Source organism: Orcinus orca, chromosome 21 (assembly GCF_937001465.1).
Source record: "Orcinus orca chromosome 21, mOrcOrc1.1, whole genome shotgun sequence".
Classification (NCBI taxonomy): domain Eukaryota; kingdom Metazoa; phylum Chordata; class Mammalia; order Artiodactyla; family Delphinidae; genus Orcinus; species Orcinus orca.
This window is the reverse complement of record NC_064579.1, coordinates 19,937,078-19,955,739: the sequence shown is the minus strand read 5'-3', so window position 1 is coordinate 19,955,739 and position 18,662 is coordinate 19,937,078. Positions and strand designations below refer to the sequence as shown.

At 37.4% G+C, this 18,662-nt stretch overlaps 2 protein-coding genes across 2 annotated transcripts; both read left to right on the top strand.

The window, feature by feature from the left end:
* Positions 1 to 263: 263 nt before the first annotated feature.
* Positions 264 to 782, top strand: LOC101277363 (succinate dehydrogenase [ubiquinone] cytochrome b small subunit, mitochondrial-like). Its single transcript, XM_033400581.2, is given in 1 exon segment — positions 264 to 782. A coding segment is annotated over 1 exon segment (480 nt). The 5' UTR covers positions 264 to 272; the 3' UTR covers positions 753 to 782.
* A 10,497-nt stretch (positions 783 to 11,279) lies between these two features.
* On the top strand, positions 11,280 to 12,203 carry ZFP42 (ZFP42 zinc finger protein). Its single transcript, XM_004277198.3, has one exon. The coding sequence runs from the start codon at positions 11,280 to 11,282 to the stop codon at positions 12,201 to 12,203; it is 924 nt and encodes a 307-aa protein (XP_004277246.1).
* Positions 12,204 to 18,662: the final 6,459 nt, after the last annotated feature.

The window sequence follows — 18,662 nt, the reverse complement described above, 5'->3', positions numbered from 1 at the left end:
AAATATCTCAAAACAATAAAGTTTAGGGCTTCCCTGGTGGCGCACTGTTTAAGAATCCACCTGTCTATGCAGAGGACACGGGTTGGATCCCTGGTCCGGGAAGATCCCACATGCCGCGGAGCAACTAAGCCTGTGCACTACAACTACTGAGCCTGTGCTCTAGAGCCCGTGAGCCACAACTACTGAGCCTGTGCACCTCAACTACTGAAGCTTGTGCACCTAGAGCCCGTGAGCCACAACAAGAGAAGCCACCACAGGCCTTTCCGAGCGACATGGCGACTCTCTGGAGGCTGAGTGTCCTCTGCGGTGCCAGAGGTCAGCGAGCTCTCTTCCTCCGAACCCCAGTGGTCAGACCAGCTCATGTCTCAGCATTTCTCCAGGACTGATCAACCCCAGGATGCTGTGGAATACAGCACATTCACCTGTCACCCAGCCACCATTCTGGTTCCAAGGCTGCATCTCTCCACTGGACTGGTGAGAGGGTTGTCAGTGTTTTGCTCCTGGGCCTAATTCCAGCTGCTTATTTGAATCCTTGCTCTGCGGTGGACTACTCTCTGGCTGCAGCCCTCACTCTTCATAGTCACTGGGGCGTTGGACAAGTTGTTACTGACTATGTTCAAGGGGCTGCATTGCAGAAAGCTGCCAAGGCAGGCTTTTTGGTGCTCTTGGCGTTCACCTTTGTTGGGCTTTGTTATTTCAACTATCATGATGTGGGCATCTGCAAAGCTGTGGCTATGCTGTGGAAGCTCTGACCCTTTAGACTTAACACCTTGAGAAGTGATTGTACATTGGGCTTCCCTGGTGGCGCAGTAGTTAAGAATCCGCCTGCCAACGCAGGGGACACAGGTTCAAGCCCTGGCCCGGGAAGATCCCACAGGCCGCGGAGCAACCAAGCCCGTTCGCCCCAACTACTGACCCTGCGCTCTAGAGCCCGCGAGCCACAACTACTGAAGCCTGCGGACCTAGATCCCGTGCTCTGCAACAAGAGAAGCCACCGCAGTGAAAGGCCTACGCACTGCAACGAAGAGTAGCCCCCGCTCGCCGCAACTAGAGAAAACCTGTGCACAGCAACGAAGACACAATGCAGCCAAAAATAAATAAATAAAATAAAAATAAAGAAGTAATCCTGAATCTTTAAAAAAAAAAAGAATTGATTGTACACCTCCTTGCCTCTGCTCTGTCATGCCATTTCAACTCACAATAAGAAGGAAGTAACAGATTAGTCCCGCTGATAAACCTCTTCTCCTAATCAGCCGGTTATTTTTAGAGTTTAATCTTTGAAGAAAGATTTGAGAGAAATTGTATCCAAGAAATTGTGAGACTGAGCTTTGTATTCTGGAGAGTTAATGCGGTGTCTCACAGCTTCTCAGAAGACTCACAGTATAACTAAACATTATATATGAGCCTTTGTCTGTTAATTTATCAGACTTTTAAAGGGAAATCAGCTTTATTACTCTCAATATTTGATCACACTTCTATATTTGTCCTAGAAAGATGGAGAAAGGGAACGACTGTTAATTCATAAGTAAAGACTTTGCAGAAAATTAGGCAGTGTTTTGTTTTTGTAAACATCCCCTCCCCCACCGTTCAGTCGATACCAGTTACTGATGGTTACGTGTCCTAGGGAGATTTGAAAATTATAAATGCTGATATTTCACATTACTGATTTCTAAATCCTAGGAAGAAGAGCCTGGAGAGTTTCTGAATATAGATAAGTTTCATGGAGGGAAGAGGTCCCTTTATAGATGTTTCAAATTGTTACTGGTTCTAAATGGAGACTTAATCCTCAAATGTGTTTATTTTACTTGTCCTAAAATAATCTGTCCACAAATATAAAATTATAAGTAATAAGTTGTTGTTTTCCCACTGTGGGAATCTCTAATGTGAAAATGTATTCTATGAAGGTAAAGTTTTTTTAAAAATAAAAATGATGTATAATAAAAATTTATTCTACCCTTTTAAAAAAAAAGAGAGAAGCCATCACAATGAGCAGCCCGCGCACCGCAACGAAGAGTAGTCCCCGCTCGCCACAACTAGAGAAAGCCCATGAGCAGCAACAAAGACCCACAGCCAAAAAAAAAAAAAAAAGTTAAAAAAAAACACATCTGAGGTTGACTCATAAATTTTTATGGAAAAATGAGAAATTACCTAAAGTAAGTTAGATCAAGCTCTGAAATTTTCTCCAGGTGAGCCCAATTTTAATAGGTCCCTTAATAGGAAGGGAATTATGTGGATAGTCCATTCTTAAGAGGAAGAAAGGATCTTATGAAACTGCCAAATAATAACATTCACGGATCATTGTCAAAGTCCAGGGAGAATCTGTGGTCTAAAAAATAGTCTTTAGCTCCTGCAGTGAGGCTCACTGCTAAATTCTCACAAAGAAAATGAAACATGACAATGTTTATGTGGTTATAGCTTTCATCTAAAGAGCATAAAGACTGTTGAAAATATACGAGATTTGGATACAAGTCTCATTCTGCTCAGTGTGAAGTACCAGACAGCTTCCATTTAGATTTTGTTTTAATGCAGAGCCCATCTTCTCCCATTTTATGCGCCCCCATGCCTACTCATCCCCCACCTCCAGCCTGGTAAAGGTGGTCAAATGGTACAAACTTCTAGTTATAAAACAAGTCCTGAGGATGTAATGGTGACTATAGTTAATAATACTGTGCTGTACGTGTATTTGAAAGTTGCTAAGAGAATAGATCTTAAAAGTTCGCATCACAAGAAAAAAAATTTGTAACTTTGTACACATAAAAGTTAACTAGATGGATTTAACCAGACTTATTGCATTGCTCATTTTGCAATACACACATATATCAAATCATTATGTTGTGTACTTGCAACACATATGTTATATGTTAATTACATCTCAGTTTTTTTAAAAATGCAGTCAAAATGTACCTGAATATACCCTCATAAAAATCTTATTCTACTAAGACATCAAATTCCAAGCAGAAACATTTATTATTGCCTGGCTTTTTCTGAATGGAAACTCTAAAACTACATTTCAAAAGCTCTTTAAACAACTGACTGAACTTGGAAAATTAACTTTGCCTTTAAACTTTGTGTCAAGATAGCAAGACTTAGGTTGTAAACTCTGGCCCATAAACTAATACCTCTGTGGCTTTGAATAAGGCATTTGTCATTACTGACTTCCCATTTCCTTATCCATAAAATAGGTAATAACAACTCATAAGCTTTCTATCAAGATCAAATAAGTATGTAAAAAGGCATTATAAATTACAGAAAATAATAATGCAGTAGGCTTTTTATGAAAACTATACCCATGGAGTTTGTAAAATACCATAATATAAAATGCTATATCTCAATGAATTAAGCACACTCAAGTTCTAATCTGAGTTTAGCACTTACCAGTGTGTAAACTTTCTTTGTGCCTCAGAATTCTCATGTTAAAATACTAATAAAACGATGATAATAACAATAGTAATATAATCATTTTGTAAATCTGATTTCAAGATAAAATGAGACATTGCATGTAAAACATTTAATTCGCTAAGTCAAATAGAGATAGACTGAAGCTCCAACAATGAAACAATGTTTTACAAGTTTAAGGTTAATATGCATCGACTATACATGACACATGTGTTCTTAAAATATTCCATTCCCATTGCTCTTGGCATGAAGATCTAACTTCTTACCATGACCTACAAGGGCTGGGGGTCTGGCACTGCACATCCCCTCTTGTTCCCCTTGCCTTCATAGGTATTCCATCCACTATCAGGAAGATGTCCCCTCTCAGCTGACCACCTTCAGATCACAGCAGCTCTAGGGAAATCTTCCTGAACTTCCTGATTCCGTCACAGTCTCCTATTCTGGGCTCTCTTAACACCCAGTACCTACCCTTCATTGTCCTAATAATAGCTGCATTTCGATATTTACAAAGCGTGATTACTTCGTTGTCTTTAAATTTTTAACATCTTGTTCATCATGAATTTTTGCACTAATTTTATTGCTTAAATATTGCATTAAAATATTATTAATCTTAACTGAATTTTAGGACACCCCTCAAATATTTTTGCAGAAAACCAGTAAGTTACATGCCTCATCCTAGTTCTGGTCCTGCAACTTCAGCCTGAAAATTCCAGAAGGCCTGGGATACATATCCCAAGGATCCAGAACAACGGCTTGACTGCGGGAGAAACTTAAATATGTGTAGAGTGAATTAGAGCACATTTGTAGTTTTTGAATTCTAAGACGTTTTAAGGGAAATATTGGTTGGTAACACAGAAATAAATTGTCAAACTAAAATTTTTTTAAAAACCAGCTAAAATGTTATTCTTAGAAGAATTACTATGACTAAAACTTTAGCAATCCAAAAAGCTGCTTGTTTCTACCAACCACCCTCTTTGTATCAATTTCGAAAGGCAGCCCATTTTTGTTTCAGGGTTTAATTGGTTCCCTAGCTCATTCTGGAGGAATTCAATTTCCCTTGAGCTGGGTTCATATGACAACAGATGCATTCCTTCTTTTTGATTTACTTCTCTAGGGCCATGGAAAGGAAAGCTAAAGCAAAATGGGAGGAAGAAAAATTTATGTAAGAGGTGTAGTGTGAAATGTAAATTTAGATTTTCTAAACATGTAGTCTCCAGTTTACAAGCAGAGCTACATTAACACAAACCAAGTGACCAGATTGGGGAAGGGAATTAATCTTGTTGATTGTATGCACTGTCTCAAAAGTTACGGGGGTGATAACAAAACTGTGTGGTCTAGTGAATAAGATGCAAGAGTTAGATGAAAAAAAGGATCTTCGGCTTTAGTTATATGTGTGTATTTCTCTCTCTCTCTCTCTCTCTCTCTCTCTATATATATATATATATATGTCATCCTATATATAAATATGTCATATATACATAAGTGATGTTTATTTATATTTTGTGTATATATCATTATATGTATCATTTACATATATAAGTGATAACGATGACATTTTATATAGATTTATAGAGAGAGCCTCCAGTGAGGAAAGGGACTTCCAATGACCAATGACACTGCCATTTAAAGATTTGGAAAGAATGCTCTTCTCAGGATTCTTTGGCTCCTTTAAGTTGTATTTCTTTTTGAAACCCAAAACATTAACATTTTTATCACACACACACATACACACACACACACACACACACACATCTGGTTCAAACCTGCTCTGATAACTTGCCTGTGCAGTTTCTAGAGACCATAGCAGTGCATCACAGAGAACAAGAGAGAAGTAGTTTCTCACAACTCCTGCCTTCAGAAATTCACCTGCAAATAAAAATATTTTAAGGTAAGGAGCTAAGGAAGTTTTATATAACATCTATAACAAATGGACGGGGACCTGGTATGCCTACTGGGGGAGATCAGGGAATAATACATTTTTTTTAAATTTAATATTTCCCCTATTGGAAACGATCTTTTATTTTTTTCACTGACATTTATTCGAAAATAAACACCCCCCCCAAAAAATAAAGAGTTGAGAACTGCTCCCAGATATATATGTGAATTGCAGGCAAGCATCAAGTGAAAATTTAAGAGGCTTTTAAACGCTGATTTGGTTTTTGTTTTAATGGTCTGTGTACTTATACAAACTATTAAACTTCACTAGACCATGGCCAATGGTGAGCGTTGACTGGTGCTTTCAAAGTGAGTTGTTACCTTTAGAGACACGAACAGTCACATAATGGCTGAAAAAGAAAAAGCAGTAATAGGAGTTTCTCTGCGACTGGGGGTAGGGTGAGATGGGGAGGAAGTTTGGGGGAAGAGAAGAGAAGGCACAGAGAAAGGCGTGGTGTGCATTCCAGGGGGTAAAAACTGCCTCCACCAAAATCGATTTTCTTCCATTGATATATAACTGCTTAAATTTGATTATACTTACGTTCATTTGTTCAGTAGAGATTTACTGAGTGCCTACTTCTTGCTAAAACTGGGCGATGGGGGTTCAAAGAGGCTTTCTCACGTGGCGGGGGGCCCAATGACTGCGGCGCGGGGTGAGGAGGGGGTGGGTAGGGGGTGTGGGGGGACTTGCCCCTGCCCGCCTGCTCTTGGTTGAACGTGACCTTGCGCTGGCAGGTCCGGCGACCAACCCCACCCGGCGAGGAGCTGAGCCACACCCACCTCCACGCCCACCGCTGCTTGATCCCTCGACCTTCACAAGGTTGGTAGAGCCTTTCCTTGGAAATTCAACTAATCAAGGCAGAGTTGAAAAGTAGGTGTAGCCTGATGACAATGTGTCCATCAAAAGGAGGGTGGGTCCAACCGGCGGAGCGCAAAGAAAGGTTGACTCCAACAGCTGTCGGGAGCAGAAGTAGCAGTTTCTTCTACGTCTTACCTTTGAAAGGAACTGGAAGAGCGGAGCGCTTCGCGGTAGCATGGGTAAGTCTTGTTCCATGGAACTGCTTTTTTCAGCTATTGGAGACGGTGTGTGTACCGAGTTCACTACTTAGGATGGATTTTTAACCGTGGATCCCAATCAAAAAGATTTTGAAAAGCACAAATGGGAAGCGTTTTATCATCCTGGAACCAGGTGGGGAGGGGACCTTGGCCAGTAGACTTCTAGTGTTTAAACGGCGTTTACCTACAGCTATTTGGGCCACTGACCTCAAACTTTCAAAACGTAAAGGAGGAAAGTAAATACACTTTCAAGAAAGCAGATGACTGATTGAATTTTCTTTGAAGTTGCATTTTTAAATTTTGTTCTAAAAAATTGTATAAAATTGTGTTGTAAAAATTTTGTATAAATATTGTATCTCATTGCAAGAAATGGCTAGGTCTATTTTATGTTAAAATGTTTAAATTATTTATTATAAAGAGTAAACTTATTTTCCTTTCTTTCCTCTTCAATTATCTCTGCAAATGGCACTACCATCCACCCAATTACTTGAGCAAAAAATTGGACCGCTCACTCATTCTTGCTTCCTGTTTCTCTTACCCCCTTTATCCAACCCGACAGCAAGTTTGGAAGGCTCTATCTCCATTTTCCCTCTCCCTCCATTTCAGCTCCGCTGCTACCACATGCTCCAAACCACCAACATTCTTTTCCTAGATTACTAAATAGCCTGAGGGATTTTTTTCTTTCACTCTTGCCTCCCTTAATCCATTCTTCACAAATCAGCTTGAGTAGTCTTTTAACCTAAATCACAGCGTGCTAATTTCCTTGTTTGAAAGAAACCCCTTAATGGTTCCCCATCGGTTTGGGAATGACATGCAAATGGCTCCCTCCTGCACCGTCCTCAACCTTATCTCAGACCTCTATGGTCTTTGCCCGCCATTTTGTGTAATAAGCATGGCTTTCATTGCAGTCCAGCAAGCTAATCCCTTTGTGCTTTCTGCTGCAGCCTGGAAAGAACACTCTTCTTCCACCTCTTTCACCTGGCTAATACTTTTCTTCTTTTTCAGGCTGGGTCTAATGCTTCCTTGGAGGCCTTTACAGACATTCTTTTTAAAGATAGCCTCCCCCTACTTTTCCTCTTATTGGTTTCATTTCATAGCATTTTTCTCAACCTGAAATTATTTTATTTACCATTTTATAAAAACTTTATTTACATTTCTGTCTCACACAGATAAAAATGCTATGAAAACCAGGGACTTTATCTTCTTCGTTGCTCTAAGTGGTCAGCACCGTGGGAACTCCCTCGTGGTCCAGTGGTTAGGACTCCTGACTTTCATTGCCGTGGACCCGGGTTCCATCCCTGGTGGGGGAACCAAGATCCCGCAAGCCGGGCGGCACGGCCGAAAATTTAAAACAAAAAAAATTTTTTTTAATTTAAAAAGAATTTTTAAAAAGGGTTAGCACCTAGAACAAAGTTTGGTACTAAATATTTGTATGACTGAATGATTGAATAAGTAAATGATGCACCCTTGGAACTACTTCTATCACAATTTGAGAAATATAGAATATAGTATATAGTCTCATGCCATTAAGTAATTCATGTAACATCCTATACTATGTTTAACCATTACGTTTTCCATGTGGTTATTTCTACCAAAGGAGAATATAGTTTATCAACAGGAGTATTCTCATAATAAATTAAGTTACCATTTCAATTTATACATTGTTCTCACAGGCTTGCATATTGTGTGAGACATGGCATAATGCTCAGACATCTGACAAATAAGAATCTAGTTTAGAAAGGTAAGGGCTGTACTTGGACCCTGGTAAATTCATAAAGAAAATACCTTTCTCTCAACCCTGATCTCATAGGAGATGTTGTTCTAGATAACATCTTGTCATCATTGATAGACAACTTTATGAAACTTCTACCTTAAGCATATCTAACATCCCAAATAAATTTCTAGTAAATTAATTTTATAAGATTGCTAAATCAGATATCACCAGTCTGATGACTAAATGCATATTCATCAATTCATTTCATTAGACAAATGTAGTAAGTGCTGGGGCATGTGAATAAGACAGGAGAGGCCCTTGCTCTCTTAAAGCTTACAGTCTAGTAGGTAAGACAGGGCTTAAATAATCAGAACCAAAGGGCTGTGGTCAGTGTAAAACAGGGAGCTAGGAGAGCGTTTAGCTTGGAGACCTAATTGAGACTAAGAGTCAAGGGAAGCTTGCCTGAGCAAGTGGCATTTAGGCACAGATCTGAAATGCAGGTGGGAAGTAAACCTGTGCATGCCCCATCTGTGCACATGCTCATAGGTAAGGGGGATTGAGAGTGGGTAGTTTTTTTGTTTTTTTTTTTAATTGTATAGTTTGGTATTTATCCTAGTTTTTTTTTTTTAATTGAAATGTAGTTGATGTACAGCAATATTATGTAAGTTACAGGTGTATAGTATGAGGGTAGAGAGGAAAGAGCATGGCACTTTATTGGAAAGAGACTTTATTATGGCTGGAGATGAAATAGGAGAACTGGAGATGGCAAGAGATAAGTTTGGAGAGAAAAGCTGGAATCAAACCAGTTGTAGCTATTTTAAATGGACTAATTGAGGGAGGGAACTGTTGTGTTCTTTCCTACTTAAACTTTAGATCTAGAGATTTTGCTCCAAAGGTGCTTGCTATATGCACTAATACAAAGTGAAATGAAAATTATTTTTAGCTATGATAGCACGATTTTGTTAGGCAAATATTGCTGGATACAGTCTCCCTGGTTTATTTCACCTTTATAAAGGACAGAATAAATAATAACACATATACCACTAACATTATATATTAGGAATATAACATAAACAGCTTGAACATATTTTTTTTAAGATTTTTTTTGATGTGGATCATCTTTAAAGTCTTTACTGAATTTGCTACAATATTGCTTCCATTTTATGTTTTGGTTTTTTGGACACAAGGCATGTGGGATCTCAGCTCCCCGACCAGGGATTGAACCTGCACCCCCTGCATTGGAAGGTGAAGTCTTAACCACTGGACTGCCAGGGAAGTCCCTGAAAATATTTTTAGATAGCCACATTTAAAAATAACCTCCTCAAAAGAATCATGCTATTCTTGGCAAAAGAAAAAAATACAATGAAAACAAAACATGCATTTCAATTGGTAAGGGAAGAGGTTTAAATGTCTTCTTAAACATGAGTATGTATATTACATAGAAATATATATTTATATAATATATGCATATATTTAAGAAAAAATTTAAACCTCTTCCCTGAGCAATTTATAAATATTTGATTTATACTTAAATATATATAATGAAAATATTAATTATATATTTATTTGTAAATATGTATATTGAATGCTTGAGAAGACACTTTAAAATCTCTCAGCAGTTTTTAAATGTCAGATAACATTCATATATATTTTATATAAGTAAATATATAATTAATTTTATTTGTAATTTATATAGTATATATTTACATATATAAATATGTATATGTGTATATAGAGTGTTTAAGAAGGTATAAAAGCATGTTTTGTTTTCATTCTATGTATTATTTTACCAGAAGTGAATGGCACAAACTTTTTGAGGTGGCATTTTTTAATGTGGCTATTTAAAAACATTTTCAAGCTATTGATTTTCATTCCAGTACTTTCACATTTGCTCCTTTTTAAAAGCATTTAATTTTTGTTCCTACAGCAGGACATCAGGATGCTAAAATTAAGAGATCTTTTATAAGACACAATGGTAACATTAAGCAAAGGACTCTTAGAAAGAATATAATATATTCATGCTGTAACTTTCATAGTACTACTTTTAGATTTTTAAGAAAAGGATCAAAAACCACTCATTCCCCTGTGCCTTTATTTTGACTTGCACTTATAAGAGATGGCAATACATAGATTTCACATGGCTTATTCTCTGGATCCCCATCTTATAGAACAAGGGTGGGCAAACTACAGCCATCCACCAAATCAGTCTCTGCTGTGCACTGCCCATCCTCTGTGTACTGTCTGTAGCTGCTTCTGTGCTACGGTGAGATTGAATAGCTATGACATAGGCCCTAGGGCCCACAAAGTTTAAATCAGGCTCTTTACGGAAAAAGTTTGCTGCCCTTGGTCTAGAACAGTACCTGGCACTTAGCAGGATCCAACATCTACTTATAGAATGAATACAAAGGTAAACTAACAGTAGCTCACATGAGTGGTCAGCATTTGGTCTATGCCATGAACTGTGCTAAGCACTTTAAATGCAATATTTAATTTGAATTTCACAGGAGTGTTACATAAGAATAGGCATATCTTGCTCCCTCACCTCCTTTAAGTTTTTAGTCAGCTGCCACTACCTCAGTCAAGATTCACCTGGGGAAGAAAGAAAAAGATTTACCTGGAGCTCCCTATTTAAAATTGCAAGCCCCTGCTTTCTACCGGTCCCTTGGCTTATTCTGTAGTGCTCTTTGCCTTATAACATACAATGTACATTACTTATTTATTTTGTATACCCCATGGGGCATACATTACATTTTGGGTATAATATATCTATTCACTGGTGTGTCTCAACCCATGAGTAGCCTAGAAAAGGGCTAGCACATAGTGAGTGCCCAATGAACGTTAGGTGATCAATAAGGGAGGGCAGATAACTTACGGGGGATACCCAGGAAAGAAATGTTTATGACCCATGTCTTACGTACATATGTCACAGCTAATTCTCTTACTCTCTTGCAGAGTTAGTCAAAGATGTAAATGTAGTGATTCTGTTATTGGAAAGTGAGTTCTAGGATATTTTTTGAGGTCCTTTTCTGACAATGGCTCTAATATTGGAATATATTTTACCTAATGACCACTATCTCAAACAGGTGCTTGCTGAAAACAATTCACGTAGATCACTCCTTCCCAGAAGTGGTTGATCTATTCTGGTGCAAACCTTCACGGAGGGAGCTAGCAGAACGACATGGACCAGAAACTGAAGAAAAGGGAAAAGACACTTGGCCAGAAAGGCCTTGGCAGAAGAGCTGTCAGTGGGGACAAGTCACCGCCAGCCCCACAGAAACCTCCTGACACGACGTGGACCTTATGTGATGAGGAAGTGTGCTATGAGACTAGCTTTCGGGTTGTTGAAGAGGATTCCTTCTCTGACTGTTACATAGAATGCATAATAAGAGGTGAGTTTTCTGAACCTATCATGGAAGAGGACTCACTTCTTAAGTCCTTTGACTGTCTGAAACAAGGATCAGAACAAGAGCTTTCTCAACAGGTTCTTACGGCAAGCTCACTTCTTGAACGTTCCTTGGAATACATGAAAAAGGGGGCAAAACAAGAACTTCCTCAACAGTTTGGTGGAGAGAATTCACTTCTTGAGTCTTCTGAGTACATGAAAGGCAAGAAGCTTCCTCCTGGAGAAATACCCAGCATTGACTTTTCAGATCCTAAACAGCTCACAGAATGTACTAAAATGAAGCCAAGTACAAATAAAGAATATGATGCTGCAGAAAAAATTGTTTGTCCTGAGAGTGGATGCATAAGAGAGTTCAAGAATAGAGCATCCCTGAGAAAGCATCTCCGAGTTCATAGTCCCCGAGATCACGTATGTGCAGAATGTGGGAAAGCCTTCAAGGAGAGCGCAAAACTAAAAAGACATTTTCTGGTTCATACTGGAGAGAAGCCATTTCCGTGTACTTTTGAAGGGTGCGGAAAACGTTTTTCCCTGTCCTTCAATTTGCGTACACATGTGCGCATCCACACTGGGGAGAAACCTTTTGTATGTCCCTTTGAAGGCTGTCTCAAGAAGTTTATTCAGTCAAATAACATGAAAGCGCACCTCTTAACTCATGCAAAGGCCGAAAGAAATGAGTCAATGAAAGAAGATGGAAAATAATCCTCAAACAGGATAAGCATATTAACAAAAGAATGGCAACAAATATGCCTCATTGATTATTGTTTCAGGAAACAATTTTTAAATCAATATTGCCACCCTACAAGGTATATTTTTTTTAAATGTTACTAAGATAGATGCTCCTATAGTCTGTGATGTTATTTTAGAACTTTGTGTAAAATTATAGTGCAGTTCCAATAATAATGTCAGTAATGAACTTACTTCAAAAGCATAATCCTTAATATATGACAAATTGGATTTTTGGATATGGGACTTAATATCCCATACTATAAGTACGAAATTAACTTTGCTTTTAAGTTTGTAGTTTCCAACTGTTTAGCTTTTTCCTTTTATACTTAATACATATGATAATTCTAGAGAATGAAAATTTTGCAGCAGATTGTCACTAAGTGAATTAGTTAAAATTTTTAAGTTAAATATATTGTTTAATCATTTTATTTTTGTATTTTATCATTGTATCAAACTATACTGAAATCATATAGTAGATGTAAATGGTTATTTGATAGTGTCAATCCATTTGAATCCATTTTAGATATTTTTAAATAAAAGGAAATAAAACCCCAGAAATCAAAGAAGTGTGCATTAAAAAGAGATGCCATTTATTTGTCTTCAGAATTAGCAAAGCATGGCAAAAATTGATTGTTCGGTATCAGTGAGGTGTCAGGGGGAAGTTGCTCTCCTACAAGGTCGGTTAAGGGATGTTGTCACCCGCCATTTGGGGAGGGGAATGCTCGATCAGTTTTCTAGGGCTGCCATAACAGCCAACTGGGTGACTTAAACAACAGATATTTATTGTGTCGTAGTTCTGGAGGCTAGAAGTTCAAAAAAAGATATTGACAGGATTGGTTCCTTCCTAGGGTTGTGAAGAAAAGCTCTGTTCCAAATGTCTCTTCTTGGCTTGTAGATGACTGTCTTCATGTTTACATGGCATTTTCCTGTATCTTCACATTGTCTTCCTTCTGTGCATGTCTCTGTTCAGATTTCCTCTTAAAAGGACACCAGACATACTGGATTAGAATCCACCCTGATGCCCTCATTTTAACTTGGTCTATAAAGATGCCCATCGCCAAATAAGGTTACATTCTGAGGTACTGGGGGTTAGGATTTCAACATGGATTTTTGAGTGTACATAGTTCAAACCATAACGTGCACTTTTTTAGACCCAATAATTTCATTTCTAGAATTCCATTCTACAGAATATGTTCACTAATGTACAAAGATAATTTGTTCAAGGATTTTCACTAAAGTATATTTCAATAGTAATTTGATTCATAACTTGAATGTCCATTAAAAGGGAACAAGTTGCATAAATCTTAATACCTCTATTCAATAGGAAATGTGCAAATATCCTTAAAGGAAACTTGGCTGTAAAGGGAAGGAAAGAGGTCCACAGCCAGGGGGAAGCCACAGAGTAGGAGGAAGTTTGATGTTTAAGATTTAAGACACCATTGGAGATAATGGCAATATGTACCATAAACAGCTTTTCAGGAGAACAAAAAGTCAACATACAATATAAACAAATCAAATTTAAGATTAATCTTGCTTTTAGAAATGCCAAAATGTAAAAGTACATATGATTTTTTTAAAAGGAAAAAAAATCAAGGACTTTTTTACTTAGGAATGAGCTAATTATTACTGTGGACTATTATGGAAATTTAATTTTTTATTTATATTTGGTGTGGAATTTATACCATCATTTCTATAGAAATGTGGGTCCAGAGTCTCTAAGTTAAAAGGAATACAGGATACATAATCCATTCATAAATTTGGAATTTCCTCTGAATCAGACACCTGAGTATAGAATTTAGGATGAAAATTCGGTGTTTGATCAAGATGATGAATCATATGTTTGTCTGGTTTTTGCTTTGACAGCAGTATATTTAACTTGATCCTCTAGGAATTTCTATTCCAAAGTTGAATTAGAGTTGCTATTAGAATAACACCTTTGAGGACTAGGTGAAAGGCACTAGGTGAAAGGTGGGATTAAATAGAGAGAAGTCAAGACTAGATAAATTCATTGGTAGGGTTTAGGCTGTAAACTTGAGACCTGGGACTAGGGCATCAAGAAAGATCAAGATTGGTTTCCCCTGTGTGTGGAGGCTGGTCTGCTTCTGGAGACTACCCTTTCTGGAACTGAAGGGGCCAGAGTCTCAGTATTTACAACCCTAACGCGAAAATGTACAAGGAACATCAATCTGAGAAAGTGCTTGTGTATCTGGATGCCAAAGCTTAGTTAAATTCTGACTTGGGAATAGGATGTTAGTTGGCCAGTCTCCTAACTGTATTTTGGGGTTTTTTTTTGTTTCCAAAGAAGAACCCTAAAATTGTTAAGAATGTAACAGGAAGAAAGCATGTGGATATAACGAAAAAAGAAAAGATGGGAAAGGAGATTAGCTAATGAGGATATGTCATCTGAAATCTTTGCTAATGTTTCAGAAAAGAAATGTACATATACTTTCCACATTTGTATTTTAAGTAAGAAGAATGAACACAAGATATGTGAATACATAATCCAGAGAAAACTACAAAAGAAAATCAATCCATCTAGATTTTTACGTCTCCAGATACTGGCATTTTACAAACCCCAAATCCTGATGAATAAATAAACATTTTTGTTTTCATGCTGGTATTTGGATTCATGGCCTGTATCTTTTTTCTTTCTTTCTTTTTTTTTTTTTTTTTTTTCTTTCTTTCTTTTTTAATGGCCAAAGGTTAACAGTTAAAAGGTAACACTAGAGAAATAACATTCTACAAAAAACTGAAAATCTTAAGGCAGAGCTCATCACTGTAACAGGGCATAGTTAGTTGGCACTTAATAAATTATGGAATGAATAAGTGTGTAAAAATAGCTTAATATGCTTTTTAAAAGCTAAAAAATTATCAAAATTATATGTAATTCAGAAACAGCTAATAAAACATTACTTGCCTTTACATAAAATCTGGTTAGTCCAAAATAAAGGTGGAAACCACAGAAGTGTTTAATTACCTATGCATACATCAGCTCTTACTCCCCAGAAGTAATCACCACTCAAAAAGGATTTAACTGTTATATTGTTTGATCATTTTTGTTAATAGTGAAAATTATCTTAAATTCCATTATCTTTTTTTTTTTTTTTGTCTTCCTCCTCTAAAAGGGACAGGAGACTGAGGGTTTGTTCAACTCCTAACATCTTGGATAACGAAGAACTATCCTGCCTTGAGAATTATATCTACCAAGGCTGTGATTAGATAGTGAGCAATGTGTTAAACCACTTACATTCCTACTTTAAATTAGTTTATTTTATTCTCTGTGATATGTGCACAGGTCTCCCAAACAGTCATACTTGATTTCTGTATTTTGCCTTAGCTACAGTGTGCATTGGTGGACATAAGATTTCCATCCTATTTTACCCAGAAAGAATTCTGTGCAAAAGCAGAATTGTCAGATTCTTATATTACTTTCCTGCCAAATAGGCATTTGCAGAAATCTGTGTGTGCTTATGTTTTAATTACCTAATGTACTGGCTCTGACTGAATAAATTGTATGATTACATCTTACACTGGACACAGAACAGTGCAAGTTATATTAAAAAGCCATTATATTTGCAACTCGGAGCAAGAGACTATAATTAAAAGGCAATTGGATGAAATTAGCTTTGAAAGTACAAGAGTTTAAGCAGGATTTGGTAAATGAACATTAACGGTTAACATGTGCTCTTTATTGGGTCTTTTGCTTCTTCTATGACCCCAGGGTTGAATTTCTTTAATGTCAGTGGATCAGACATGTGAAAACACCTGTACAAAGCTATGCTTTACAATGTAGCTAAAGTTATATCCATAAAAAAAGCCAACATAACTTTTGTGACTTTAGTAAATCAAGGTATTAGGTAGGCTAGAATATCCTAGGCATTAATAAACTTTTTAATACTCCTAAGATCTTGGGTATGTGTCATAAAAAGCATACTACATGCTTCTTGCAACTCAAAATGTTGATCATAAAATACACATGTACAAATCAAAGAAGTAATAGAGAATTTTGATTATCATGGCCATTAAATAGTTTAAAAGTTGTTAAAGTTATACACAATATGTGTAGTAGCACCCCATCTTTACCTAAGGCAACCAATACATTTGCAAACTGCTGAGAACTTAGCACGGTACTTACTGATACTTGGCGGGATGGCAGGGGGGAGCAGTGGAAATCTTTGTGCTTATCAGATACATATGCCTAAAATATCTTATAGTTATGGCAGATTAGGGATGGCTGCAAATTCTTTGCTACTCTTCCAGTTGAGAGTTGGGGTCTATGTCCTTTCCCCTTGAGTCTCTGCTGGTCTGCTTTGATCAATAGGGTATGGTGTAGGGACTGCCCTGGTGGGGCTATGGTTAAGACTCCATGCTCCCAATGCAGAGGGCCCCAGTTCGATAAGGAGCCCGCCTGCCGCAACTAAGACCCGGCGCAACCAAATAAATAAATATTTTTTTAAAAATAGGGTATGGTGTAAATTATGCTGTAATAGCTATGCCAATTCCAGGCCTAGCTTTTAAGAGGCCTGGCAGCTCCTGCCTTGCTCTTGTAGAAACCAACTGTCATCTTAAGTATGACTACCCTAAGACCACCATCCTGGGAAAACCAGCAGCTCTTGCAACAGGAGCTGTTGCAAGCCACTAGCAGAGGCCCAGTAGGACAAGAAATGGAGAGGAAGGCAAAGGAGTCATGAGGTGCCAGGCATGTGAGTGAAAGAGTCATGCTGGAAGGGTCACCCAGCCCCAGTCACCCCAGGTGACACCAAATTAATTACAGGGCCTAGATGGTCCTTTTCCAAATTTCTGACCCACAAAATGATGAGCAAAGTGAAATGATTTTTTTACAGAGTGACTATAGTTGATAATTTGTAAAACTGAAATTTGCTATGAGTAGAACTTAAATGTTCTCACCATATATATATGTGTGTGTGTGTGTGTGTGTGTGTATATATATATTTATTTATTTATTTATTTATATATACATGTATATAATCATCACAATGTACAACTGAAATATCTTACAATTTCATTTGTCAATTATACCTCAATAAAACTGAAAAAATAAAATGGCTGTTTTAAGCCACTTGAATTTTGGGGTTAGTTCATTATGCATCAGTAGATAACATACACTCCACTTCAGATGTATAATTTGAATTCTATAGTCTCTACTTTATATTTGTGTGTTGTGTGTATATATACATATATACATATAGATAGATTTTACCATATGATTAGTTTATGTCTAAATTCAAAAGGAATTATTTATTTTATTTTCAATTTTATATACTAGATCTATTTTCAACATCATACAATGAGGTAGTGATCCCCTTTTCCTAGACTAGTAGAGACATATACTTGGTGGACTATCTAAGGAAACTGCAGCTGACTTTAATAAAATTAAAACTCAGTCTCTCTCAAGGTTGGTGGAGAGAGATCTCCACCCAGGAGGAAACTTTTCTCTTGACCACTAATCGTGTCATCCTGAGCCTGCCACTTTCCCCTGGACAAAATTCCATTAATCACTGCTGCTACCACCACTATCCTTACAGAGCTATGCTCCCCTTTAACACGGACCCAAGCTCTAGCTCTTCCTTTACTACTTAACAGTAAAAATGAGATGAGGCTGGAACATCTAAAGATCCAATTAAAGACAAGGATAACAGAATACAGCTTGTTTTCTCATGTCAGAGGCTTCAGAGAGATCTACTGTTTCGGAACCCAGAGTTAAAAGAAAAAGCCCCAGTGATTCTTTTCATTTTCACCTGAGACCTGGTTCAGGTTTTTGAACTTATTTCCCTAGCCTCTAACCTCAGTATATCTAGATGTGGTATTTAACTAGAAGACCCCTAAAGTTGTCCCAGATGGGGGTATAGGGTGGACATGAGAGATAACCTGGAAGAGGCTGGCAAGGGACAAATTTTGAAGGCTTTAAAAATCATTTTAATGAACTAGAACTTTTTCTTGTAGTCAATAAAGGAAGCATTAAAGGCATTAGCATAGGTAACATGATCAAATTAACTTTTTAGAAAAATCACTTGGGATGCAGGGTAGAAGAGGACTGAGGAGCAGGAAAACAGGCAGCATAATCCACAGGAGAGATGATATGTCTTATTGGATGTTGTATTTCCAGCACAAGTATAGAACATAATACATGATTAATGGATGTTTAAATAAATGCTTGACTAGACAAAGCAGTAATAAAAATTTTTAAAGTGACAGAGGCACTAAACTTAACCTCACTGACACAACAATCAAAAGACAAATAATCCAATTAAAAATGAGCAAAGAACTTGAATATATGTTTCTCCAAAGAAGATAAATAAATGGCCAATAAACACATGAAAAGATGATGAACATTATGTCATTAGGAAAATGCAATTCAAAACCACAAAAAAGAACAACAACAGGGGCTTCCCTGGTGGCGCAGTGGTTGAG

Coding starts and splice junctions, on each gene's coding strand:
- ZFP42 (XM_004277198.3), top strand. CDS start 11,280: ATGGACCAGAAACTGAAGAAAAGGGAAAAGACACTTGGCCAGAAAGGC.